The sequence below is a fragment of the Stenella coeruleoalba genome (genome assembly GCF_951394435.1).
Source record: "Stenella coeruleoalba genome assembly, chromosome: 20".
Lineage (NCBI taxonomy): Eukaryota > Metazoa > Chordata > Mammalia > Artiodactyla > Delphinidae > Stenella > Stenella coeruleoalba.
In genome coordinates this window covers 55,023,790-55,048,286 of record NC_137166.1, presented here as the reverse complement: position 1 = coordinate 55,048,286, position 24,497 = coordinate 55,023,790, and the positions used below count along the sequence as shown (strand labels likewise).

At 53.4% G+C, this 24,497-nt stretch overlaps 3 protein-coding genes across 12 annotated transcripts in view; 2 read left to right on the top strand and 1 right to left on the bottom strand.

The window, feature by feature from the left end:
- The window catches only part of CDC42EP5 (CDC42 effector protein 5), a 231,634-nt gene extending 208,794 nt beyond the window's left edge, over positions 1-22,840 (bottom strand). For 5 of the 10 annotated variants that reach the window (XM_079906965.1, XM_079906956.1, XM_079906968.1 and 2 more), the window contains exons 1-3: positions 22,701-22,840; positions 6,167-6,319; positions 2,412-2,544 (exon numbers count right to left, since the gene is read on the bottom strand). The gene's annotated coding sequence lies outside the window, so the exon portion shown is untranslated. Of the gene's footprint in view, positions 1-2,411; positions 2,545-6,166; positions 6,320-14,841; positions 14,976-18,614; positions 18,705-22,700 lie in introns of those variants that run through there. The other 5 variants (XM_079906969.1, XM_079906971.1, XM_079906974.1 and 2 more) reach the window with 3 other exon arrangements.
- On the top strand, positions 6,598-22,802 carry LOC307178609 (leukocyte immunoglobulin-like receptor subfamily B member 3; the record flags this gene model as incomplete). The annotated part of the gene is made up of 8 exons (XM_079906934.1): positions 6,598-6,631; positions 6,791-6,826; positions 7,009-7,293; positions 7,441-7,743; positions 7,975-8,271; positions 8,533-8,835; positions 9,500-9,550; positions 22,687-22,802. 8 exons carry the CDS (start codon positions 6,598-6,600, stop codon positions 22,800-22,802), a joined length of 1,425 nt encoding a protein of 474 aa, XP_079763060.1.
- On the top strand, positions 19,031-22,210 carry LOC307179094 (leukocyte immunoglobulin-like receptor subfamily A member 6; the record flags this gene model as incomplete). The annotated part of the gene is made up of 7 exons (XM_079907869.1): positions 19,031-19,064; positions 19,224-19,259; positions 19,442-19,726; positions 19,874-20,176; positions 20,407-20,703; positions 20,966-21,421; positions 22,182-22,210. 7 exons carry the CDS (start codon positions 19,031-19,033, stop codon positions 22,208-22,210), a joined length of 1,440 nt encoding a protein of 479 aa, XP_079763995.1.
- Positions 22,841-24,497: the final 1,657 nt, after the last annotated feature.

Here is a 24,497-nt window from a genome sequence, read left to right as displayed (position 1 = left end):
AAAGGGGATAAAGGGGGAAGGGATCAATTAGGAATTTGGGATTTGCAGATACACACTACTTTACATGAAATAGATAAACAACAAGGACCTACTGTATGGCACAGGGAACCATGCTCAATATCTCATAAAAATCTTTAACGGAAAGAATCTGAAAAAGAATATGTATATATAAGTGAATGACTTTGCTATACACTTGGAACTAACGCAACATTGTAAATTAACTATACTTCTATTTAAAAAAAAAAAAAGAAGTAATCTTGCTCCCACTGCGGGTGAGGGAGAACCCTAGTCCCCTTAAGTGGAGGATGCCCTGGTGTCTAGGTCTGTGGTCTCTTCAAGTGCTGACTAATGGCATTCTCATTTCTCTCATTAGAGACTGTGACAGATATCTGTTTAGTCTTCTCATTTTATTTCCTGTGTAGATTAGCTATTGTTTCTATTTTCCCATTTCTGGTCTCACTAGGATGCATTCTAGAAAAATTAATCAACGCTTTAGGCAAGATGGCAGAACAGCAAGTCCCAGCTCTCATCCCTGCACATAAACAGTGACAAAAGTACGGTATTTGGGGAAAATAAATTTTATGCGAACTGCAGGATCCAGTTAGCAAGGTGCGACACCTCGAATGAGCATAGAACCAAGAAAAACCACTTTGAAAGGATAAAAGGAGCAGTTCCCTCCCCCTGTCCCCCCTCCCCCAAGCTCGCACCCTCAGCGCTGAGAGCCTCCTCCGTTCGGCCCAGGCCAGAGGGAGTCAAGCTGCACCCACATCCCCAGGCTCCGGGCACTGCCTCAGACACCTCCTGGCCTCTCATCTCACTCAGAGCCCGAGGCCACAGGCCCATGTGGGGGCAGCAAAAGAGGAAGAGAGGGACAGGCGCTGTAGTAGCCGGCAGAGCCTGGCAGGATGGAGAGGAGGACCGATCCTGAGACTTCTCCCTCAGGAGGAGGAAAATGGAGCCCGCCCCCAGCCCCCGCCGTCCCCCGCACTCCTCCAGGGGAAGCGGGGACACGGTGAAGGCACACAACTAGGAATCCTTCCCCAGGAGGGAGGGATGTGGAGCTGCACGTCCACAGAACACGTCTGAGAGGCTCCAGAATCTCTGACTGGGCTGGTCTGCAAACTCCGACCATAAAGACTGGAAGAGGTGGCTGTTTCTTCCAACACACACACACCAAAGCAAAGCTGTAAGACGCACGAAGAACCAGGGAATGTGACACTGCCGCAGGCAAGACATAAACCGTAGAAGATGCAGGTCTATCAGACGCCTAACTGTTCAAACTAACTGTCTCAAAGAAGCTCCGTGAGCTATCTTCCACAAGGGTGCCAAGAACACACAATTGGGAAAGGATAGTACTTTCAATAAATGATGCTGGGAAAACTAGACGCCCACATGCAGAAGAATGAAACTGGACCCTCAGCTCACACCATATATAAAATCAAGTCAAAATGGACCAGAGACTTAACCATAAGGACTGAAACCATAAAACTACAAGAAGAAAGCATAGGGGAAAAGCTTCTTGACGTGAGTTTGGACAATGGTTTTTGGATATGACACCAAAAGCACAGGCAACAAAGACAAAAATAGACAAGGGGATTGCATCATATTAAAAGCTTCTACACAGCAAAGGAAACAGGCAACAGAGTGAAACGGCAACATATAGAATGGGAGAAGATATTTGCAAACCATGTATCTGATAAGGAGCTACTTGTCAAAATATACAAGGAACTCACACAACTCAATGCAAAGTAGTAACAACCCAATTTAAAAAACAGGTAAAGGACCTGAATAGGCATTTCTCAAAAGAAGACATTCCAATGGCCAAACAGTACAGGAAGAGATGCTCAACATCACTAACCCTCAGGGAAATACAAATCAAAACCACAGTGAGATATCACCTCGCACCTGTTACAACGGCTGTTATGAAACAGACAAAAGAGAACAAGCGTTGGGCTTCCCTGGTGGCACAGTGGTTAAGAATCCACCTGCCATCGCAAGGGACATGGGTTCGAGCCCTGGTCGGGGAAGATCCCACGTGCCACGGAGCAAGTAAGCCTGTGTGCCACAACTACTGAGCCTGCGCTCTAGAGCCCACAAGCCACAACTACTGAAGCCCGCGGGCCTAGAGCCTTTGCTCCACAACAAGAGAAGCCACCGCAATGAGGAGCCCGCGCACCGCAAGGAAGAGTAGCCCCCGCTCACCGCAACTAGAGAAAGCCCACGCACAGCAACAAAGACCCAGCGCAGCCAAAAATAATTAAATAAGTTAATTGAAAAAAAAGATAACAAGTGTTGGCAAAGTTGTGGAGAAAAGAGAACGCTATGCATTGTTGCTGGGAACACAAATCGGTGCAGCCACTGTGGAAAACAGTACGGAGTTTCCTCAAAAAATTAAAACTAGAACTACCTACCATAGGAGCCAGCAATTCCACTCCGGGTATACAGCCAAAGCAGATGAAACCACGATCTCGGAGACATATCTGCACTCCTATGTTCACTGCAGCATTATTCACATTAGCCAGGATATGGATACAACCTCAATGCCTGTCGAAAGATGAAGAGATAAAGAAAATGTGAGATACGCACGCGCGCACACACACACACTGGAATATTATTCAGCCTTTAAAAAGAAGGGAATCCTTCCGTTTGGGAAACGTGGATGAAACTGGAGGACATTATGTGAAGTAAAAGAAGCCAGACACAGACAGACAAATACAGCCCGAGCTCACTTCCCTGGGGGATCTAGAATAATCAGGCTCATAGAAACACAGGAGAATGGTAGTTGCCAGAGGCTGGGAAAGGGGTCAGTGGGGAGATGCTGGTCACGGGGAACAAAGTTTCAGTTACGCAGTCGAGTCACTTCTGGAGATGTGATGTACGGTGATGTGACTACAGTTCACGATATTCCATCGTAGACTTGAAATTTGCTTACAGGATAGACCTTAAGTGTTCTCACCACACACACACTCACACACAAATGTTCAGTATGTGAGGTCATGGATATGTTAATTAGCTTAATTGTGGTGATTATATCACAAGGTAAGTGTATATAAAAACATCAAGTGGGACTTCCCTGGCGGTCCGGTGGTTAAGAATCCACCTTCCACTGCTTGGGACGCAGGTTGGATCCCTGGTCAGGGAACTAAGATCCCACATGCCACGGGGCAACTAAGCCCACAAGCTGCGACTACTGAGCCCATGCACTCTGGAGCCTGCGCACGCAAAGAAAGATCCCGCCTGCCACAGCGAAGATCCTGCGTGCCACAACTAAGACCCAACACAGCCAAGTAAATAAATAAATAAATAAATGCTTTTTAAAAAAATAAAAACATTAAGTTGTACATCTTAAATATACACAATTTTTGTTACTTATATCTCAATAAAGCTGAAAATGTTTTCTTTCATTTAATTACACCAAGCACATTGGTAGTTATTCCATCTCTAATTTTAGGCTGTTACTCCCATGTTAACATATGTATTTACATTTTTATTTCTAAACAGCTATGCATTCTCCTCCTCCATTAGAGAAGACAATGTTCTCATTATACTTCACCTGAAATCTGGGTACTCTATATACGTGTATGTGCGTGTGCACATCTGTGTGCCTGTGTGCACACGTGTGGGTGCATCTGTGGGTGCGTGTACAAGTTGTGTTAGTTAATTTTTCAGTGCTTTTCATACCATTTTTTTCTCATATGACATCTCACTTTCTCCATTACATCTCTTAGTATTCCTTTCACTGAGTGTGAAAATAGTAAAATATCTAAGAACTTGCGTCTCTGGAAATGCCTTCTTTCACTCTCATTCTCTCTTTATCAAGTTACTTGAAAACATTTCTTATTTCAAACTAAGTGTGTGACTCAACTACTGGGAGAGGAACATACAGGTGATGGGTAAGGGCTCCATCCCCACCAGAACCCTCCTTCACTCTCAGGAAGACGCAGCCTGACGTGGTGGGCTGAGCGGAATGGACACAGCTCCCACAGGTCACATGTGCTGGCTGGAACCTCCTCGTAGTTAGGGATTCACCCTCTGATGAGCCTTTCACTTTTGTCCCTTAAAAATAATTTGGCTCAGTGTAAAATTCTTCCCAATTAATTCCCTGAAGGTATTTCTCCAGTATCTTCTGGCATCGCCTTTTGGTACGGGGTAGTCTGGTCCCAATGAGCTTGTCATTCTCTTAATGGTCCTTTGCATTTTCTACAGGAAGTAGTTTCAGGACATTTGTAGGGCCTCAGGACAGTCGTCCTTGATTTTTTTCAGTTGAAATGTTCACAAAATAGAATTAACCGTTTCGAAGCGTACAATTCACTCTGAGATACTTTTTTTTTTTAATTTAACCTTCATTTTCTTAATTTACCATGAAGGGTCAAGATACAGATGTCACTTTTAAATACAGGCGTCCTAGCACTTAGTTGGCCTGTCCTCATCTCTGAAAAATGTTCAATTCTTCATTTCTTTGGCCGTTGTTATACGTCACGACCTTTCCTTCTGACACTTACAATAGATATGACGTGGGCCCTCCTCATTCTATTCCCCAAGTATCTTGAATTTCCATTTCTGGTCTCTCTAAGCTTCATTGTGGAACATTTCCTCGATATTGTATTCAATTCCATAACTGGTCCCTCAGCTGTCTTGTCCTTGATGGGGTGACGTTTTTTAATGTGTTCATCCTACTGGATTTGTCATCTCTACCTTTTCTAGCTCTTAATAACTGCCCTTTCTTCTATAAAATAATCCATATGGTTGCCTCCCTTTATTTTTCAGATACTTAAACACGCTTAATTTAAATCGACTGTCATATTTCCCTACTGATTCTTTTTTTCATATTTTTATTTCAGCAAAGTCACTAATTGTGTTGTCATACAATCAAGATATTCACATCAAGTATGATCTACATTTTTTTCACCTCTTTATTGGTTTCCTACTGATTCTGTTTCCTTGCCTAGGACACCCCCATTCGTCAGCAGACGGCTGTCCGTAGCACTGTCATCATTACTAGGGTCACTGTGATGTCCATTCCTGTTAAAGGCTCTGCCCTCACACCCCCGGTCTCTCCTAGAAGGCTTCTCCCGGGGCTGTCCTGGGAGTCAGGCTGACCAGGGGAGACTGCTGCAGCTGCTCTGCCCCGTGCTGCCCACCATCTCAGACTTAGCATCTGCTCACAGCTGTGGCCTCAGGGATGTTGCAATGGGACCCTCACACTCTCACGAGGGTGGACGCCCAGGGCTGACAATCGTGGACTGAGTCTGTTTCATGCCACACAGGGGAGGTGGCTCAATGCTGACCACGGGCTTGGGGCAGTGAGCAGAGCTATCCCAGTGCCCGTCCAGAAAGGCGGGGAAGTGGGGCCGCAGCTTCAACCTCCACCTGGAGCCCTGACCCCTCCCTGCCTGTGAGGACCTGGGTCCCTCTCTCTGTCCACACAGGTGGGAACCTCCTCCCTATGACCCCCTTGATGATCCCGGTCAGCGGGGGCCACTCAGCCTAGTTCCCTCTTCTTTGGTCTGGTTCCCTCTCCATTTGGGGAACTTTCTTTCTCTTTTTCTGCATGTGTCTGTGGGTACGTGTTTCAGAAATATTCAAAATAGCATTTCTCAGTGTTAGGAGCAGAGGAGGGCTCTTAGGTGGGCACCACAATCACCCACTTTGCCGTGGAGTCTGAGCCCAGGATCCTCTCATGTCCCACCCACTGCTGTTGTCACCTGCTCTGGAAATTAACAGTGGTGATCCTGCAATGAACCTGACACCATTGAGCTCACAGCCACGCTGAGGAGTGGGGCTCGCGACAACATGCAGAGGAGGAAACTCACGCTCGGAAAGGGCACTGCCCTCACGGTTACAAGAGCAGTGGGGACACATTTAAAAAGAGACGTTTTCCTTCAAAGGGAGACCTCTAACTCAAATCAAGGTCCCCTCAGCTTCCAGGCAGGACGACAGGACGGGGAGGAGAGCCCCGTCCAAGGATCAAGGGCCACCGAGCAGGCAGGAACGACTCAGGGGCTTGTTCCCAGGGAGGTGGGGTGGACGCTGTTTCAAGAAAAAGGGAGAAGTCCCTGAAGGGGGCTGAGACAGAAAGCAAACCCACACTCTGGGGCCAGGGGAGCAGGCATGTTTCCTTCCTTATTGCCCCGAACTTCTCCTCTGTGCTCATTGCCACACTGACCTCCACGGAGCTGTAGGCAGATGTTAAACGTTTGTCTCTGCTGAACTGAGCTCTGCGGTGCAGCAGGAACCTGCAACCTCCCTGAAGCATCGCCAGGGCCTGGGTGACCCCTGTCCATGGAGAGGACCCCACAGGGACCTGCTGATGGACCGGCTAAGGACGAAGGAGATAAAACGTGAAGACTCTGAGAGGGAAAGACGTGCTCGGGTCACGCTCACTTGGAAGGGGCGTCTCAGGAAGACACCGGGTCTGTCATGGGAATGAGAGCCAGGCTCCTGGGGAGGGGCAGTTCCCCTTCCTGTGGGGCTGCTGACGTGACAGCCCCGTGACGGGGAGGACCAGCCTCCCAGTGGACACACCCTCGGGTCTCCGTCCTGAGGGAACCGTGGTCTCCTCCATCTGCACCGCCTGGTCCACAGGGACGAGACGCCATGACCCCCAGCCTCAAAGCCCTGCTCTGCCTCGGTGAGATGGAGGAGGGGGAGGGGAAGCCCCAGCCAGGGAGGGACCCCTCCCCACAGCCAGGCTGCTCTGTCAGGAGACCCCAGGACTCAGGAGGCCCACGGGTAGGAGAGGCGCTAATCAGGATTCAGGGCGAACCTCTCACAGGGGTCTCTCTTCCAGGGCTGAGTGTGGGCCTGAGGACCCAGGTGCAGGCAGGTGAGTCTGTCCCCAGGTGTCCCACCTCCCTACTGATCATGGGGACAAGGGGCCACCCCAGGCAATGGGGTGGGGATCAGCAGTTCTGAGCTGAAGGAGGGAGAGTCCGGGAGGTTGGGGGCTGAGAGCTGGGGACCTGGGGGTGAGGATGTCTTGTGACCCAGCCTCTGATGTCCTTCTAGGCACCCTCCCCAAACCCACCATCTGGGCTGAGCCAGGCTCTGTGATCCCCTGGGGGAGCCCCGTGACCATCTGGTGTCAGGGGACCCTGGGAGTCCGGGAATACCGTTTGGATAAAGAGGGAAGCTCACTTTTCTGGTACAGACAGCCCCCACTGGAGCCCGGGGACAAGGGCAAGTTCTCCATCTCATATATGACACAATACGACGCAGGGATATATCACTGTTACTACCTCAGCCTCACTGGCAGGTCAGAGAGCAGTGACCCCCTGGAGCTGGTGATGACAGGTGAGAGGACACTCGGGGGTCCCAGCATCGGGCTCTGCCCTCAGGAAGGGGGTCTGCTCTCAGGGGTGTGTCCCTCTCACAGCCCAGCCCTGGGGGAGGACAGGGGCATGTGAGCCCCAATTGACAAGCTCCCTCCTTCTCTCCTAGGGGCCCACAGCAAACCCACCCTCTCAGCCCTGCCGAACCCTGTGGTGACCTCGGGAGGGACCGTGACCCTCCAGTGTGGCTCATGGGAGGGACTGGACGGGTTCATTCTGACTAAGGAAGGAGAACCCAAGTCCTCCTGGACCCTGGATGCACAGCGAGGCCCCCGTGGGCAGACCCACGCCCTGTTCCCCGTGGGTCACGTGACCCCCAGCCACAGGTGGACGTTCAGATGCCACGGCTTTTACAGGGACACCCCCCAGGTGTGGTCGGCCCCCAGTGACCCCCTGGAGCTCCTGGTCTCAGGTGAGGAGGTCCCACCCTGGCCTCACGTACTTCTTGAGGCATGAGACAGATTATTAGATGCTTTTCTCCCAGGATTGTCCCAGATGAGAGGGTGGGGTGAGGGGGGAGCGGGGCGCACAGGACAGAGACACAGAGTGTGAGCGACAGACAGTGAGGCCTGGGGACCAGGACGGGAGAAGGGGCTTCATGGGAGGAACCAGCCCCTACAGCCCAGGGCTGGTCTTCCCCCAGGTGTGTCTGGGAAGCCCTCCCTCCTGACCCCGCAGGGCCCTGTCGTGGCCTCTGGACAGAGCCTGACCCTCCAGTGTCGCTCTGACGTCGGCTATGACAGATTCGCTCTGTCCCAGGAGGGGAGACAGGCCCACCCCCAGCGCCCTGGCCGGCAGCCCCAGGCTGGGCTCTCTCAGGCAGACTTCCCCCTGGGCCCGGTGAACAACACCCACGCGGGCCGGTACAGATGCTACGGTGGACACAACCTCTCCTCCGAGTGGTCGGCCCCCAGTGACCCCCTGGACATCCTGGTGGCAGGTGAGGAGCCAGCGGGTCAGTCAGGGACCCAGACTCTGCACAGGCCCTGCCGGGGGAGCCCCAGCTGGTGATGCTGGGACCAGGCGTGAGGGGTCCCCAGGGAGGGAGGGAGGGAGACAGAGAGAGACTGGGGTGGGCAGGGAGAGGGAGAGACTCGGAGAAAACAGAGACAGACAGAGATGAGGGGCCTCAGGGAGGCCCTGCTGAGTCACAGTTCGGAACCAGGGGGCAGACAGCCCCTCACCCCCTTCCTCTCTCTAGGGTGGTTCCCTGACACGCCCTCCCTCTCGGTGCAGCCGGGCCCCCTGGTGGCCTCAGGAGAGAACGTGACCCTGCTGTGTCAGTCAGGGAGCACAAGGGAAACTTTCCTTCTGTCCAAGGAGGGGGCAGCCTGGCCCCCACTGCGTCTTAGATCAAAGTACCGAGGTGGGCATTTCCAGGCCGAATTCTCCATGAGTCCCGTGACCTCAGCCCACAATGGGACCTACAGGTGCTACAGCTCACTCAGCAGTAACCCCTACCTGCTGTCACACGCCAGTGCCCCCCTGGAGCTCGCGGTCTCAGGTGAGGGGCCCCAGCCCTGTCCCGTCTGTGTCCCTGTTGTCAGCTCTGAAGGTGACCCCCTTTCTAGGATAGGAGTGAGGGGGGCTCCAAAGAAGAGTCAAGGGAGGGTGATCTGGAGGGGGTCCAGCCTGCAGAGGGACGGAGGGAAACCAGGCCCTCCCGTCCCTGCTGCTTCTCACGTCCCGTCACCAGACTTCTCAGATAGGAGGAGGGGGAAAGCCAAGGGCAGCCCCAGAGCAGAGACAGCACCAGAGTGTGAGCAGAGGGGGGATCCCAGGGAAGCCGCAGCCCCTCACCCAACTACAGGCATTTTCCCAGGATCCTCTGGGGATACCACCACCCACACACAGGGCCCAATTCAAGAGCTGGTGAGCCACTGGGGCCTCTGCCCAATATGTGGACACCTGGCCCCAGGCCTGTCCCTTGAGGTCCTCAGCTGCTCTAAATCCTGACCCAATCTCAGCACAGCTTGTGTCCCAGGGGGGGCTGGGAGTCAGGTAGAGATGCTGGAGTGACCACAGGCACCAGGAGCTCTGAGGCTGGTGGATGAAGGGTGGGGGTCATGGAGAGGGAATGACCCCTCGGGGCCCATCCTGGGGGAGGAGCAGTGGGCTGACGTGGGGAGAAGCAGCTCCCAACCCTAACCTCCTGTCCTGACCCCCAGGAGGCTCTGAAGTTGGGGCCCTTCCCCCCACGGAGCCAGGCCCGCAGACGGGTGAGTGAGGGTCTGTGGGACATGGTGTTGGGCCCAGGGGGGCAGGGCTCAGTTATGGCCTTACTTCACGCACCTCTGGAGACAATGACTTGGACCCCCTTCCCCTGCCTGGGCCTCAGTTTCTCCAAGTGTAAAGGCAAAGAATCGTGGCCCGGAGCTTAGATTTCCTTCAGTTCTGACTTCTGGCTCTGACCCCCCAGGAGAGGAGGCCTCACAGGGAGGCCCCTGAGGATGTGACTGTATGGGGGCCTGTCCCCAGTGCCGCAGTGGTGGTGGCATTGTACGGGGAGCGGGAGGGAAAGATGAAGAGTCCACCGCACACAGCCGGCCCCTCCCCCAGTCCCTGCTGTGGTGGGGGAGGGGAGGGTAACAAGGAAGGACCCTCGGCTCCAGATGAGACCCTCGGACAGGCCCCCCTGCAGATGAGAAGCCCCCAGAGCACAAACCTGGTGTCCACCTTGGGCGGGGCGCGGCAGGAGGACTGCTCAGGGAGCCCACAGCCCTGGGTTCCAATCCCAGCTCTACCACCTCCAGACTGGGTCACCTGGGGTTGGTGAATTCCCTCTCTGTGCCTCAGTTTCCTCATCTGTAAAATGGGTGGGGTGGGTTAGAGGAGATGAATGCACAGACCCCAGCACGAGCCTGCACACAGTAGGCGCTCAATTAAATGGCATCTTGGGCTCATGCATGACGTCACTCAATTAAATGGCATCTTGGGCTCATGCATGACGTCACTCATGCATGACGTCACTGGCGTCATGCATGACGTCATTGTGGGACCTCAACCCACAATGGGACCTACAGGTGCTACAGCTCACTCAGCAGTAACCCCTACCTGCTGTCACACGCCAGTGCCCCCCTGGAGCTCGCGGTCTCAGGTGAGGGACCCTGACCCTGTCCTCTCTGACTCAGTCAGCTCAGGGCTCTGTCCCCAGAAATGTCTGAGGTAGTAATGAATGAGGGGACACAGTGGGCCTCCAGAGAGGAGGACATTCAATGGCCCCTGACTCCAAAGTCTCATCACTGGATCCTGGGTCCTCAGCTGTTGAACCAGTGGGAATTCCCAGAAGTAGGAGAATAAGATTATAGGCTTCAATCTCAGACTGAACACAGAACACACAGCACTCAATTATTTCTGTCTTAAAGAGACCACTTTTCTCACTGATCCTGAGCACCGGGGGCACAGCCCCTGTTCTAAAGTGATTCCAAAGCAGGTTCTGAATTCAAAGAACACATGGCGGCTGAGAGAATCCAATGAGGAGAGCAGAGGGAACCTGGCATATTAGAGGAAGGGTTCATTAAGGAACTGTGTAGAAGCTGTAATATGAGAATTGGAGGCATTGAGGACACAGAACCCAGGAGAAGGGCTCGTGTCTCTCCAACTCCTCACTCACATCCTCACTTTACGATTCTCATGAGCAGCTGACACCATCCACCCGCCACAAAACAAGTCAGATCCCACGGGTGATGAAATCACTCAGATATGGGGCTGGGCTCCGAGGGTCATGTCCTGTCAAGGAGAGGCAGGTTCCCTGGGTGGACATCCTGGCGTCTAGGGTGACTGGGATCTGCTCTGACCGTGTGATCTCTCGTCCAGAATCCCTACCCTCACACCCGCAAGACTACACAGTGGAGAACCTCATCCGGATGGGCATGGCCGGCTCCGTCCTGCTGGGGCTCGGGATCCTGCTCTTTCAGGCTCAACACGGCCACGGAGGAGCCCAAGATGCAGCCAGGAGCTGAACACAAGAGGGGACCGTGCACCGTCCCGAGTGGTGGAGCCCTGTCACGACCTTATGTGCCAGGAGGTTCTGGAAGAGAATCTGCAGCACGTGTTGTGTGAACTGTCTGACCAGGGAGGGAGAGACGTGGTGTGGGTGCAGGAGAAGGCCTGGGAGTCCCTGTGGAGGACTGGGCCTCGGATAACCATGGTGCCTTCCCTCCCCACCAGCGATGACTCTCCCTGACTGCCCCGTCCCCTCTCACCCCTGTGACGTGAGGCACATCCCACATGGCAGGTCTGTGTCCACACCTTACACACCTTCATGCTCTGGCCCACTTTCATGTAATATATTTGGGGTTTTTAATTTCCACATGGCTGCTGTGTGCTATTGACCTCCATCCCTTCAGTCAGAAACAGAATATCGTTTAAGTAACTGTCTAAATGGGTGAACTTGGGGTCCTGTTTCAAACAGATAAATCCAAAACTCTTCCCTAAAACTCTCTCTGGACCCCTCAAGCCCTTCTCTCCTCGTCAGATGACACCTGGTATAGTTTCTCCAGAAACACCATTAGTGTGAAGGAACACCGTGGCGTTTGAAGTGACAGCCAGCTGCTGTGCTGGTAAACGGGCTTAGGAATTTATCATTTTGTAAAAAGCCCAGATGTGTGGCATTTGTCTCTTTCTTCAGTGTAAATCCTCTCTTCCGGCTTCCCTGGTGGCGCAGTGGTTGGGAGTCCGCCTGCCAATGCAGGGGACACGGGTTCGTGCCCCGGTCCGGGAGGATCCCACATGCCGCGGAGCGGCTGGCCCCGTGAGCCATGGCCACTGAGCCTGCGCGTCCGGAGCCTGTGCTCCGCAACGGGAGAGGCCGCAACAGTGAGGCCTGCATACCGCAAAAAAAAAAAAAACTCTCTTTGTGGCCAACCTCATGGTACACGTATGAATGCGCTGAGGCAGAGGGGGAAGTAATGAGTAGAATTGTCTTTCCCAAAGAACTGAGGCTGACCCAGCTGGGGCACAGCTCAGTGATGACCCCGATACACACAGACGTGTCCTTTATATAAAGCATCGCGAGTAGATCGTTTCCACTCAGCTTTATGCCGGGTTTCCATGAAATGATCCTAGTCCTAGGCCTTTGCATCCTAGTCCGTCCCCATGAGAGGCAAAAGAGAAAACAATGGAAATATCAGTTGTGGGAGAAAACACTGAGCACTTTAAGTCCCAGTACATTACTGGTAGGTGTACTAACTGCCTCAGTCAATTTGGGGAGTAAATAACAATTATCGGTTAAAAGGAGAGACACACAGCTCTGACCCACAGTTACATAACTTAGGGAAAAGGTGGACATAACCATGAGTATACATTCAGGAGAACTGTGACAGAGGGGTCGTTCATATTAGACAAAATCATAGAAACAGATCTCACCAAAAACGAATGGACTGTCATACATATGCAACCCAATTTTATATGACAGAAAAATACACAAAGGTAAACGGCTACAATAATACAGATCAATTTTCAAGCCTGATGGTCAGTAAGTAAAGAAAAACTATAAGAGTGTACTTCATTACATCAAATTCAAAAGCAGACAATGTGGGACCCAACTAAACAAAATAAGAATTTAAAGAGGAAAAATAACAATTGATACCAGAGAAATACAAAGAATCATGAGAATACTATAAACAACTCTTTGCTAACAAACTGGACAACCTAGAAGAAATGGACACGTTGTAGGAACATACAGCCCACCAAAACTGAATCGAGGAGAAATAGTTAACTTTGAATAGACTGATCACTACGACTGAAATAGAATCTGGCATTGACATATACACACTACCAAATGTAAAACAGATAGCTAGTGGGAAGCAGCGCTGAGAGCCTCCTCCGTTCGGCCCAGGCCAGAGGGAGTCAAGCTGCACCCACATCCCCAGGCTCCGGGCACTGCCTCAGAGACCTCCTGGCCTCTCATCTCACTCAGAGCCTGAGGCCACAGGCCCATGTGGGGGCAGCAAAAGAGGAAGAGAGGGACAGGCGCTGTAGTAGCCGGCAGAGCCTGGCAGGATGGACAGGAGGACCGATCCTGAGACTTCTCCCTCAGGAGGAGGAAAATGGAGCCCGCCCCCAACCCCCGCCATCCCCTGCACTCCTCCAGGGGAAGCAGGGACACGGTGAAGGCACACAACTAGGAATCCTTTCCCCAGGAGGGAGGGACGTGGAGCTGCACGTCCACAGAACACGTCTGAGAGGCTCCAGAATCTCTGACTGGGCTGGTCTGCAAACTCCGACCATAAAGACTGGAAGAGGCGGCTGTTTCTTCCAACACACACACACCAAAGCAAAGCTGTAAGACGCACGAAGAACCAGGGAATGTGACACTGCCGCAGGCAAGACATAAACCGTAACAGATGAAGGTCTATCAGATGCCTAACTGCTCAAAATAACTGTCTCAAAGAAGCTCCGTGAGCTATCTTCCACAAGGGTGCCAAGAACACACAATTGGGAAAGGATAGTACTTTCAATAAATGATGCTGGGAAAACTAGACGCCCACATGCAGAAGAATGAAACTGGACCCTCGGCTCACACCATATATAAAATCAAGTCTAAATGGACCAGAGACTTAACCATAAGGACTGAAACCATAAAACTACAAGAAGAAAGCATAGGGGAAGAGCTTCTTGACGTGAGTTTAGACGATGGTTTTTTGGATATGACACCAAAAGCACAGGCAACAAAGACAAAAATAGACAAGGGGATTGCATCATATTAAAAGCTTCTACACAGCAAAGGAAACAGACAACAGAGTGAAACGGCAACATATAGAATGGGAGAAGATATTTGCAAACCATGTATCTGATAAGGAGCTACTTGTCAGAATATACAAGGAGCTCACACAACTCAACGCAAACTAGTAACAACCCAATTTAAAAAACAGGTAAAGGACCTGAATAGGCATTTCTCAAAAGAAGACATTCCAATGGCCAAACAGTACAGGAAGAGGTGCTCAGCATCACTACCCTCAGGGAAATACAGATCAGAACCACAGTGAGAGATCACCCCACACCTGTTACAACGGCCGTTATGAAACAGACAAAAGAGAACAAGCGTTGGGCTTCCCTGGTGGCACAGTGGTTAGGAATCCACCTGCCAACGCAGGGGACATGGGTTCGAGCCCTGGTCGGGGAAGATCCCACGTGCCACGGAGCAAGTAAGCCTGTGTGCCACAACTACTGAGCCTGCGCTCTAGAGCCCACAAGCCACAACTACTGAAGCCCGCGGGCCTAGAGCCTTTGCTCCACAACAAGAGAAGCCACCGCAATGAGGAGCCCGCGCACCACAAGGAAGAGTAGCCCCCGCTCACCGCAACTAGAGAAAGCCCACGCACAGCAACAAAGACCCAGCGCAGCCAAAGATAAATAAATAAGTTAATTAAAAAACAAGATAACGAGTGTTGGCAAAGTTGTGGAGAAACGAGAACCCTATGCATTGTTGCTGGGAACACAAATCGGTGCAGCCACTGTGGAAAACAGTATGGAGTTTCCTCAAAAAATTAAAACTAGAACTACCTACCATAGGATCCAGCAATTCCACTTCCGGGTATATAGCCAACGCAGATGAAACCACGATCTCGGAGACATATCTGCACTCCTATGTTCACTGCAGCATTATTCACATTAGCCAGGATATGGATACAACCTCAATGCCTGTCGAAAGATGAGGAGATAAAGAAAATGTGAGATATGCACACGCACACGCACACACACACACACACACACACACTGGAATATTATTCAGCCTTTAAAAGGAAGGGAATCCTTCCGATTGGGAAACGTGGATGAAACTGGAGGACATTATGTGAAGTAAAAGAAGCCAGACACAGACAGACAAATACAGCCCGAGCTCACTTCCCTGGGGGATCTAGAATAATCAGGCTCATAGAAACACAGGAGAATGGTAGTTGCCAGAGGCTGGGAAAGGGGTCAGTGGGGAGATGCTGGTCACGGGGAACAAAGTTTCAGTTACGCAGTCGAGTCACTTCTGGAGATGTGATGTACGGTGATGTGACTACAGTTCACGATATTCCATCGTAGACTTGAAATTTGCTTACAGGATAGACCTTAAGTGTTCTCACCACACACACACTCCCACACAAATGTTCAGTATGTGAGGTCATGGATATGTTAATTAGCTTAATTGTGGTGATTATATCACAAGGTAAGTGTATATAAAAACATCAAGTGGGACTTCCCTGGCGGTCCGGTGGTTAAGAATCCACCTTCCACTGCTTGGGACGCAGGTTGGATCCCTGGTCAGGGAACTAAGATCCCACGTGCCACGGGGCAACTAAGCCCACAAGCTGCAACTACTGAGCCCATGCACTCTGGAGCCTGCGCACGCAACGAAAGATCCCGCCTGCCACGGCGGAGATCCTGCGTGCCACAACTAAGACCCAACACAACCGAGTAAATAAATAAATAAATAAATGCTTTTTTTAAAAATAAAAACATTAAGTTGTACATCTTAAATATACACAATTCTTGTTACTTATATCTCAATAAAGCTGAAAATGTTTTCTTTCATTTAATTACACCAAGCACATTGGTAGTTATTCCATCTCTAATTTTAGGCTGTTACTCCCATGTTAACATATGTATTTACATTTTTATTTCTAAACAGCTATGCATTCTCCTCCTCCATGAGAGAAGACAATGTTCTCATTATACTTCACCTGAAATCTGGGTACTCTATATACGTGCATGTGCGTGTGCACATCTGTGTGCCTGTGTGCACACGTGTGGGTGCATCTGTGGGTGCGTGTACTAGTTGTGTTAGTTAATTTTTCAGTGCTTTTCATACCATTTTTTTCTCATATAACATCTCACTTTCTCCATTACATCTCTTAGTATTCCTTTCACTGAGTGTGAAAATAGTAAACTATCTAAGAACTTGCGTCTCTGGAAATGCCTTCTTTCACTCTCATTCTCTCTTTATCAAGTTACTTGAAAACATTTCTTATTTCAAACTAAGTGTGTGACTCAACTACTGGGAGAGGAACATACAGGTGATGGGTAAGGGCTCCATCCCCACCAGAACCCTCCTTCACTCTCAGGAAGACGCAGCCTGACGTGGTGGGCTGAGCGGAATGGACACAGCTCCCACAGGTCACATGTGCTGGCTGGAACCTCCTCGTAGTTAGGGATTCACCCTCTGATGAGCCTTTCACTTTTGTCCCTTAAAAATAATTTGGCTCAGTGTAAAATTCTTCCCAATTAATTCCCTGAAGGTATTTCTCCAGTATCTTCTGGCATCGCCTTTTGGTACGGGGTAGTCTGGTCCCAATGAGCTTGTCATTCTCTTAATGGTAATTTGCATTTTCTACAGGAAGTAGTTTCAGGACATTTGTAGGGCCTCAGGACAGTCGTCCTTGATTTTTTTCAGTTGAAATGTTCACAAAATAGAATTAACCGTTTCGAAGCGTACAATTCACTCTGAGATACTTTTTTTTTTTAATTTAACCTTCATTTTCTTAATTTACCATGAAGGGTCAAGACACAGATGTCACTTTTAAATACAGGCGTCCTAGCACTTAGTTGGCCTGTCCTCATCTCTGAAAAATGTTCAATTCTTCATTTCTTTGGCCGTTGTTATACGTCACGACCTTTCCTTCTGACACTTACAATAGATATGACGTGGGCCCTCCTCATTCTATTCCCCAAGTATCTTGAATTTCCATTTCTGGTCTCTCTAAGCTTCATTGTGGAACATTTCCTCGATATTGTATTCAATTCCATAACTGGTCCCTCAGCTGTCTTGTCCTTGATGGGGTGACATTTTTTAATGTGTTCATCCTACTGGATTTGTCATCTCTACCTTTTCTAACTCTTAATAACTGCCCTTTCCTCTATAAAATAATCCATATGGTTGCCTCCCTTTATTTTTCAGATACTTAAACACGCTTAATTTAAATCAACTGTCATATTTCCCTACTGATTCTTTTTTTGCATATTTTTATTTCAGCAAAGCCACTAATTGTGTTGTGATACAATCAAGATATTCACATCAAGTATGTTCTAGATTTTTTTCACCTCTTTATTGGTTTCCTACTGATTCTGTTTCCTTGCCTAGGACACCCCCATGCGTCAGCAGACGGCTGTCCGTAGCACTGTCATCATTACTAGGGTCACTGTGATGTCCATTCCTGTTAAAGGCTCTGCCCTCACACCCCCGGTCTCTCCTAGAAGGCTTCTCCCGGGGCTGTCCTGGGAGTCAGGCTGACCAGGGGCGACTGCTGCAGCTGCTCTGCCCCGTGCTGCCCACCGTCTCAGACTTAGCATCTGCTCACAGCTGTGGCCTCAGGGATGGTCCAATGGGACCCTCACACTCTCACGAGGGTGGATGCCCAGGGCTGACAATCGTGGACTGAGTCTGTTTCATGCCACACAAGGGAGGTGGCTCAATGCTGACCACGGGCTTGGGGCAGTGAGCAGAGCTATCCCAGTGCCCGTCCAGAAACGCGGGGAAGTGGGGCCGCAGCTTCAAACTTCACCTGGAGCCCTGACCCCTCCCTGCCTGTGAGGACCTGGGTCCCTCTCTCTGTCCACACAGGTGGGAACCTCCTCCCTATGACCCTCTTGATGATCCCGGTCAGCGGGGGCCACTCAGCCTAGTTCCCTCTTCTTTGGTCTGCTTCCCTCTCCATTTGGGGAACTTTCTTTCTCTTTTTCTGCATGTGTCTGTGGGTACGTGTTTCAGAAATATTCAAAATAGCATTTCTCAGTGTTAGGAGCAGAGGAGGGCTCTTAGGTGGGCACCACAATCACCCACTTTGCCGTGGAGTCTGAGCCCAGGATCCTCTCATGTCCCACCCACTGCTGTTGTCAACTGCTCTGCAAATTAACAATGGTGATCCTGCAATGAACCTGACACCATTGAGCTCACAGCCATTCTGAGGAGTGGGGCTCGCGACAACATGCAGAGGAGGAAACTCAGGCTCAGAAAGGGCACTGCCCTCACGGTTACAAGAGCAGTGGGGACAGAGTTAAATAGAGATGTTTTCCTTCAAAGGGAGACCTCTAACTCAAATCAAGGTCCCCTCAGCTTCCAGGCAGGACGACAGGACGGGGAGGAGAGCCCTGTCCAAGGATCAAGGGCCACCGAGCTGGCAGGAACGACTCAGGGGCTTGTTCCCAAGAAGGTGGAGTGGACGCTGTTTCAAGAAAAAGGGAGAAGTCCCTGAAGGGCGCTGAGACAGAAAGCAAACCCACACTCTGGGGCCAGGGGAGCAGGCATGTTTCCTTCCTTATTGCCCCGAACTTCTCCTCTGTGCTCATTGCCACACTGACCTCCACGGAGCTGTAGGCAGATGTTAAACGTGTGTCTCTGCTGATCTGAGCTCTGCGGTGCAGCAGGAACCTGCAACCTCCCTGAAGCATTGCCAGGGCCTGGGTGACCCCTGTCCATGGGACCTGCCGATGGATCGGCTGAGGACGAAGGAGACCCAACAGGGAGGCTCTGAGAGGGAAAGACGTGCTCGGGTCACCCTTATATGGAAGGGGCGTCTCAGGAAGACACCGGGTCTGTCATGGGAATGAGAGCCAGGCTCCTGGGGAGGGGCAGTTCCCCTTCCTGTGGGGCTGCTGACGTGACAGCCCCGTGACGGGGAGGACCAGCCTCCCAGTGGACACACCCTCGGGTCTCCGTCCTGAGGGAACCGTGGTCTCCTCCATCTGCACCGCCTGGTCCACAGGGACGAGACGCCATGACCCCCAGCCTCAAAGCCCTGCTCTGCCTCGGTGAGATGGAGGAGGGGGAGGGGAAGCCCCAGCCAGGGAGGGACCCCTCCCCACAGCCAGGCTGCTCTGTCAGGAGACCCCAGGACTCAGGAGGCCCACGGGTAGGAGAGGCGCTAATCAGGATTCAGGGCGAACCTCTCACAGGGGTCTCTCTTCCAGGGCTGAGTGTGGGCCTGAGGACCCAGGTGCAGGCAGGTGAGTCTGTCCCCAGGTGTCCCACCTCCCTACTGATCATGGGGACAAGGGGCCACCCCAGGCAATGGGGTGGGGATCAGCAGTTCTGAGCTGAAGGAGGGAGAGTCCGGGAGGTTGGGGGCTGAGAGCTGGGGACCTGGGGGTGAGGATGTCTTGTGACCCAGCCTCTGATGTCCTTCTAGGCACCCTCCCCAAACCCACCATCTGGGCTGAGCCAGGCTCTGTGATCCCCTGGGGGAGCCCCGTGACCATCTGGTGTCAGGGGACCCTGGGAGTCCGGGAATACCGTTTGGATAAAGAGGGAAGCTCACTTTTCTGGTACAGACAGCCCCCACTGGAGCCCGGGGACAAGGGCAAGTTCTCCATCTCATATATGACACAATACGACGCAGGGATATATCACTGTTACTACCTCAGCCTCACTGGCAGGTCAGAGAGCAGTGACCCCCTGGAGCTGGTGATGACAGGTGAGAGGACACTCGGGGGTCCCAGCATCGGGCTCTGCCCTCAGGAAGGGGGTCTGCTCTCAGGGGTGTGTCCCTCTCACAGCCCAGCCCTGGGGGAGGACAGGGGCATGTGAGCCCCAATTGACAAGCTCCCTCCTTCTCTCCTAGGGGCCCACAGCAAACCCACCCTCTCAGCCCTGCCGAACCCTGTGGTGACCTCGGGAGGGACCGTGACCCTCCAGTGTGGCTCATGGGAGGGACTGGACGGGTTCATTCTGACTAAGGAAGGAGAACCCAAGTCCTCCTGGACCCTGGATGCACAGCGAGGCCCCCGTGGGCAGACCCACGCCCTGTTCCCCGTGGGTCACGTGACCCCCAGCCACAGGTGGACGTTCAGATGCCACGGCTTTTACAGGGACACCCCCCAGGTGTGGTCGGCCCCCAGTGACCCCCTGGAGCTCCTGGTCTCAGGTGAGGAGGTCCCACCCTGGCCTCACGTACTTCTTGAGGCATGAGACAGATTATTAGATGCTTTTCTCCCAGGATTGTCCCAGATGAGAGGGTGGGGTGAGGGGGGAGCGGGGCGCACAGGACAGAGACACAGAGTGTGAGCGACAGACAGTGAGGCCTGGGGACCAGGACGGGAGAAGGGGCTTCATGGGAGGAACCAGCCCCTACAGCCCAGGCTGGTCTTCCCCCAGGTGTGTCTGGGAAGCCCTCCCTCCTGACCCCGCAGGGCCCTGTCGTGGCCTCTGGACAGAGCCTGACCCTCCAGTGTCGCTCTGACGTCGGCTATGACAGATTCGCTCTGTCCCAGGAGGGGAGACAGGCCCTCCCCCAGCACCCTGGCCGGCAGCCCCAGGCTGGGCTCTCTCAGGCCGACTTCCCCCTGGGCCCGGTGACCGACACCCACGCGGGCCGGTACAGATGCTACGGTGGACACAACCTCTCCTCCGAGTGGTCGGCCCCCAGTGACCCCCTGGACATCCTGGTGGCAGGTGAGGAGCCAGCGAGTCAGTCAGGGACCCAGACTCTGCACAGGCCCTGCCGGGGGAGCCCAAGCTGGTGATGCTGGGACCAGGCGTGAGGGGTCCCCAGGGAGGCAGGGAGAGAGACAGAGAGAGACGGGGGTGGGCAGGGAGAGGGAGAGACTCGGAGAAAACAGAGACAGACAGAGATGAGGGGCCTCAGGGAGGCCCAGCTGAGTCGCAGTTCGGAACCAGGGGGCGGGCAGCCCCTCACCCCCCTTCGTCTCTCTAGGGTCGTTCCTTGACACGCCCTCCCTCTCGGTGCAGCCGGGCCCCATGGTGGCCTCAGGAGAGACCGTGACCCTGCTGTGTCAGTCAAGGAGCACAAATGAAACTTTCCTTCTGTCCAAGGAGGGGGCAGCCCGGCCCCCACTGCGTCTTAGATCAAAGTACCGAGGTGGGCATTTCCAGGCCGAATTCTCCATGAGTCCCGTGACCTCAGCCCACAATGGGACCTACAGGTGCTACAGCTCACTCAGCAGTAACCCCTACCTGCTGTCACACGCCAGTGCCCCCCTGGAGCTCGCGGTCTCAGGTGAGGGGCCCCAGCCCTGTCCCCTCTGTGTCCCTGTTGTCAGCTCTGAAGGTGACCCCCTTTCTAGGATAGGAGTGAGGGGGGCTCCAAAGGAGAGTCAAGGGAGGGTGATCCAGAGGGGGTCCAGCCTGCAGAGGGACGGAGGGAAACCAGGCCCTCCCGTCCCTGCTGCTTCTCACGTCCCATCACCAGGCTTCTCAGATAGGAGGAGGGGGAAAGCCAAGGGCAGCCCCAGAGCAGAGACAGCACCAGAGTGTGAGCAGAGGGGGGATCCCAGGGAAGCCGCAGCCCCTCACCCAACTACAGGCATTTTCCCAGGATCCTCTGGGGACACCACCACCCACACACAGGGCCCAATTCAAGAGCTGGTGAGCCACTGGGGCCTCTGCCCAATATGTGGACACCTGGCCCCAGGCCTGTCCCTTGAGGTCCTCAGCTGCTCTAAATCCTGACCCAATCTCAGCACAGCTTGTGTCCCGGGGGGCTGGGAGTCAGGTAGAGATGCTGGAGTGACCACAGGCACCAGGAGCTCTGAGGCTGGTGGATGAAGGGTGGGGGTCATGGAGAGGGAATGACCCCTCGGGGCCCATCCTGGGGGAGGAGCAGTGGGCTGACGTGGGGAGAAGCAGCCCCCGTCCCCCATCTTCTGTCCTGACCCCCGGGAGGCTCTGAAGTTGGGGCCCTTCCCCCCACGGAGCCAGGCCCGCAGACAGGTGAGTGAGGGTCTGTGGGACATGGTGTTGGGCCCAGGGGGGCAGGACTCAGTTATGCCCTTGGTTCAGGCACCTCTGGAGACGCTGACTTGGGCCCCCTTCCCCTGCCTGGGCCTCAGTTTCTCCAAGTGTAAAGGCAGAGAATCGTGGCCCGGAGCTTAGATTTCCTTCAGTTCTGACTTCTGGCTCTGACCCCCCAGGAGAGGAGGCCTCACAGGGAGGCCCCTGAGGATGTGACTGTATGGGGGCCTGTCCCCAGTGCCGCAGTGGTCGTGGCATTGTACGGGGAGGGGGAGGGAAAAATGAAGAGTCCCCCGCACATAGCCGGCCCCTCCCCCAGTCCCTGCTGTGATGGGGGAGGGGAGGGTAACAAGGAAGGACCCTCGGCTCCAGATGAGACCCTCGGACAGGCCCGCGGCAATGAGAAGCCCCCAGAGCACAAAGCTGGTGTCCACCTTGGGCGGGGCGCGGCAGGAGGACAGCTCAGGGAACCCACAGCCCTGGGTTCCAATCCCAGCTCTGCCACCTCCAGACTGGGTCACTGGGGTTGGTGAATTCCCTCTCTGTGCCTCAGTTTCCTCATCTGTAAAATGGGTGGGGTGGGTTAGAGGAGATGAATGCACAGACCCCAGCACGAGCCTGCACACAGTAGGCGCTCAATTAAATGGCATCTTGGGCTCATGCATGACGTCACTGGTGCCCCAGGTCTCAAATGGTACCTGAACGTCCTGATCGGGGTCTCGGTGGCCTTCGTCCTGCTGCCCCTCGTCCTCCTCGTCCGACACCGGGTTCAGAGCAGACGCAGGAAGTCGGGTGAGTAGGGAACAGGGTGACCCAGACCCCTGGAGGTGGTGGGATTAGGGCACCAGCCAAAGGGAAACCTAAGAGATGGGCAAGGTCAGCTTAGAAAAAGATTGTCCAGAGTCTGAAACTCAAAAATCTAGAAAGAAAACATGTACTGTCAGCTGACATGTATAATTTAAGGTATTTTCCTCCTTTGCAATCTCATGAAGTGTTGAAACATGTACGCAAGTATGAGTTCAGGTCTCCTTCTTTCCTCCTGAAGCCCGAGTGAGGGGCAGGGGTCGTAAGAGTCCCAGGGCCGAGCCTCTGTCATCTGCCCCAGCCCAGGGCGAGGCTGATTTCCACCCTCCCGCAGGGGCTGCAGACCCAGAGCCCAAGGACACAGGCCTGCAGAGCAGGTAACTCCCGCCCCGAAGACCCCCAGGCCCGCCCCGCCCGCAGCTCCCCCTCATTCTCCCCCTAACACGCCCGCTTCCTCCCCAGCTCCTGCCCAGCCACCGCCGCCCAGGACCAGGCCCTCTGTGAGCAGAAGAGGACGGGGTGGGGGACACAGGGTTCTGGAGGCACCTGTGGGGGGGAGGGGAAGGCTGGGAAGGGGTGGGCTCAGGGGCTGCGGACTGAAACCCCACACTTCCCCTCACCCCTGGGTCTCAGTGGCCCCTTCTGGATGCACTGCGGGGGCTCCAGCCCTGAGGGATCTCAGGGGATCCCACCAAGCGATACACACCCTGTTCTGCCCCAGCAGATGCTGCCGTGAAGGACACACAGCCTGAGGACAGGGTGCAGCTGGACCATCCGGTGAGACCCCTACTCCTGTCCAGGCCACCAGAGACCTCCTTGTTGCCAAACTCAGTCCAATGGACACGTCTCTGTCCTCACATCCCAGCTCCAGCAGCGTCCCACACTGACCTCCCCTTCCGGGCTTCCTGGGTCGTCCTGCTGTGACTCCTCCCCTCCTGCTTCCTTGTGACCTCATGGCCCCTCCTTCGGGGTCCCCTTTCCTGGCTCCCCGTCCTCTGTCTGACCTTCTGGCGTTGCAGAGAAGCCCCACGTCTCAAGAGGATTTGTGAATAAGTGAATCACCCGAAAGTCCCCAGGCCCCCCTTCCTTCATTCACCCAAAAGTGGTGCACAAGGAGAGCGCATGCCCCCGGCTCCCTGTAGGTGCTGCAGGTGCAGCAGGGAGCTCACCTGGTGGGTGAGAAGACTATATGTAAAGAAGCAGGTAGCGTCCTAGAATGCAAGGTCCCGATAAGGAAAGTGAAGCAAGAGAAGGTTACAGAGTGCATGGCCGGGGGGGCAGCGAGTGCAAAGGTCCTGAGGCAGGGACGTGCTTTTGCAGGAAGATGGCCGTGCGGCTGGAGCCAAATGTGCAAGGGAGATAACGTGTTAATACTGAAATCAGAACCGTAGAAAGAATCCAGAGGCTCCAAGGTGTTAGGAGGTCCCCAGAGTTTCCATCAGGAAAGTGACCTGACCTAAGGTTTTAAAGCATCACTCTGCCAACACAGTGGAAAGCTGACGGAAGGAGATCACAGTGGATCCAGGAAGTCCCCTTTCTGTCCTACTCTCTCCCTCCAGCAGAACAGGCAGGATGCAGACCCCCAGGAGGGGACGTACGCCCAGGTGAACCACTCAAGATCAAGACTAAGGCGGGGGGTGGCCACCTCTCCTTCCTCCCTGTCGGGGAGATTGCTGGACACGAAGGACAGA